Source organism: Anarrhichthys ocellatus, unplaced genomic scaffold (assembly GCF_004355925.1).
Source record: "Anarrhichthys ocellatus isolate YVR2014 unplaced genomic scaffold, GSC_Weel_1.0 scaffold11, whole genome shotgun sequence".
Classification (NCBI taxonomy): Eukaryota; Metazoa; Chordata; class Actinopteri; order Perciformes; family Anarhichadidae; genus Anarrhichthys; species Anarrhichthys ocellatus.
In genome coordinates this window covers 2,044,941-2,047,959 of record NW_022280041.1, presented here as the reverse complement: position 1 = coordinate 2,047,959, position 3,019 = coordinate 2,044,941, and the positions used below count along the sequence as shown (strand labels likewise).

General features: G+C 44.5%; 1 protein-coding gene across 5 annotated transcripts in view; it reads right to left on the bottom strand.

Moving 5' to 3' along the window:
- Positions 1-3,019, bottom strand: part of exoc6b (exocyst complex component 6B) — a 66,397-nt gene that overhangs the window by 22,324 nt on the left and 41,054 nt on the right. For all 5 annotated transcript variants that reach the window (XM_031851123.1, XM_031851124.1, XM_031851125.1 and 2 more), the window contains one exon: positions 1,051-1,192. In XM_031851123.1, the coding sequence (XP_031706983.1) occupies positions 1,051-1,192 (142 nt within the window). The remainder of the gene's footprint in view (positions 1-1,050; positions 1,193-3,019) is intronic.

Here is a 3,019-nt window from a genome sequence, read left to right as displayed (position 1 = left end):
CACACACACACACACACACACACACACACACACACACACACACACACCGTGCGACCCGCCCTGTGACTCTAAGAACCTTGATCATGTAAAAACTGAGCCAACGACGCCTCGCACCCTTTCATTCCTCCCCCCTTCTTTATCTGCAAGCGCCCTGCATCTTTAAGTCTCAGAAAACAAGGCGAGAGGGGAGGGAGGTGAAGGAAGAGAGGGAGGAAGAAGAGAAAAGCAGCAAGGATAGGATGGGAAGGAGAGAGGAGGTAGAGATGATGAGAGAGGAGAAGGGGGGAAGGAGAGAGGAGAAAAGATGGAGGAAAGAGTGGGGGGGAGGATGTGAGGAAAGAAGCAAAGAGGGAGGACAAAGACGAACGGGGGGAAAAGAGAAGATGAGAGAAGAGAAAGTGACATGTAAAGACTTTTAGAGAAGATGCCCCCCCCCCCCTCTAACTGTAACCAGTTGATGCATAGCGCCCCCTGCGCTTTTAAATGAAAACTGCACACACGGCACCACTCGAGCTCGCTTTAACAGAAGCCACTGATGGGGAGGTGCTCAGTTCAGGCACGTTTAGACTTGCTACTTTCCATCCGAGATGAATAAAAGGCCTAAATATGTGAGGAAAGAAGACAGACGTCGGTGAATTAAAGAAGTAAAGAAGGACAGAAGCACGGAAGAAGGGGAGGAGACAAAGGGAACATGGAAAGGACAAAACAAAGGAAATAAGTGAAGATACAGTAAATTAAATACTGATGGGTCTGACATGAAGGACGAAGGGGGGGGTAAATATTATTAACCTTCCGAACCCCAAAACCCACCAGCAGGATTGAAAAGCATGTTTTCTTTAAACAATAATTTATATGCAGAAGCCAAAACTAAGTTTTAATTTTGATGTTTAATTAAAAACTCCCCCCAGAGAAATTCAGCTTGATTTTTGGCAGATGGTTTCATATCTTCTGGCTATGATACAGTGTTTGTTATTGTCCTGCCGGCGGGTGTTGGGGTTCAGAGGGTCAAAGCCAAGTGTGCTTATTTAGAAACTAGACGACGACACTCACCCTCGCACTCCTTGACGTCAGTGTTGAGCTGGTGCAGAGCTCCCATGGAGATCTGTCTGACCTCCGGGTCGAGCGGGAGCTGCGTCAGGGAGGTGGAGATGTGTTTACAGGCAGACATGCAGGCTGTCTGGGCCACTTTACCCTGAGAGGGAGAGAGAGGGGGGAGAGAGGGGGAGGCAGAGAGCGAGGGGTGAGGTCTCGGTGACAACGCTTCTTCTTCTCTTTAATCTAAACAAACCACAAATAAACCACTTCCTGTGTACATCCGAGCATTATTTTCCAGACATACTTTATCAGTTGAGAACAGCAAAAGCTTTCATGAACTACACATAAACACTGAATGAAAGTGACGAACCAAACATGCATACATGCACGCACATTGGTAATCAGAAGGAGATCCCCCCCCCCCCCCCCCACACACACACACACACACACAGTGAGCATTAATCAAGTGTGCTGTGTTCAGGTGCAGTCAGAATGATGAAGTAGCATAATAGGAATAAAAGCAGCGGATGAGGAAGTACATGACAACGCATTAATACAGAAACCCAAACATGTGTTTGTGTGGGTTTGATTGAGTGTGTGTGTGAAGTCTGGGTGACCAGCCGTGGCCTTGACCTCGACGTCTGCATTCCAACAGAATGAAGCAAAGAGATGAAAATGAGGTAAAAGGAGAGAGAGACAGAGAGAGAGAGAGAGAGAGAACACACACAAACACACCTACATGTGATTAACAAACATTACTCACACAAACCCACCGTGTGCAAATGTACACACAATCAGACACAAAGATAATCATGTAATTGTGCTCTAATCACATATATGAGACTCTGTTTCTTGTGTTATTGCATTTGTAAATGTTGTCATCAGTCACTGTGAATGTAGTTTACCCAGAAATCTGTGCTTTGACTTTAACTCTTTCGACTCAAATTAAAAAGCTCCATTATTTGTTTTAAACTCCAATATTTCCAAGTTAAAATATGGGATTTGTTTTCTAATTGAGCAACAGCAAGCAGTCTTGATAGTGCCGCCGTTTCACAGAGCAAGAGGGTTCAGAATGGATGAAGCTATCCTATTAGCTTATTAGCTGTGACGCACCATCCAGTTGTTGTTAAGCCTCCTCTGTATAAACTCCACATAGTGCTGCATTCACATGGGATCAGCCTGTAGACGAACAACAACTTGCTATGATGATGGAATCAAATATATTAAAAACACTTATTTCCCCGTCTACTATTTTATGGAATTATTATAATAATGCCTGTAGCTATAAAATGCAGCTTTATCTTATTATTCAAACTTAAATAACCCTTTCCAGTGTTAAGGAAGCTACGTAACATCTGGTTGTACATCCTGTTGCATCGGACAACAAAAGGTTATTTTAACTTTGGACAACAATGCCGTTACCATCACTCTCTGAAAACCACCAGCTAATGCAAAGAGATTAATAAATAAAGCAACATGTGCGACACACTAATATTCCTGTGAAGTAATCCAGTCGTTAGAATTCTGAGAAGCGGTCAAACTGTTCCTGGAATACAACGTAACAATAAAGAAGTGCAATTCAATTAAGTGATCATTTCAGTGACATACTTTCATACAATTTCCTCTGTTTGTTCTCCAGACAGCAGCTCAGCTCGCCCGCCGCTGTAATAAACCGGTTTCCCCTCCGAGATCCATTAAATGAATCTTATCTTATATAACAAACCCGACAGCGGCAGAAAAGATCCCATTGTAGCCGGGAGTGAAACCTCAGGAAAGAGTCTGGAGCGCAGTTCATTCAGGAGGCAGCGCTCACCTCAAAGGGAAATCAAATTACACACACACACGGCGCACACGTGCGAGCACACATGTTGGAGAAACACACACCTACGACTGGCCGGATATCCTCCAATGCGATGCTGGCCTCTGAACTCTGTCTCCACACACACACACACACACACACACACACACACACACACACACACAC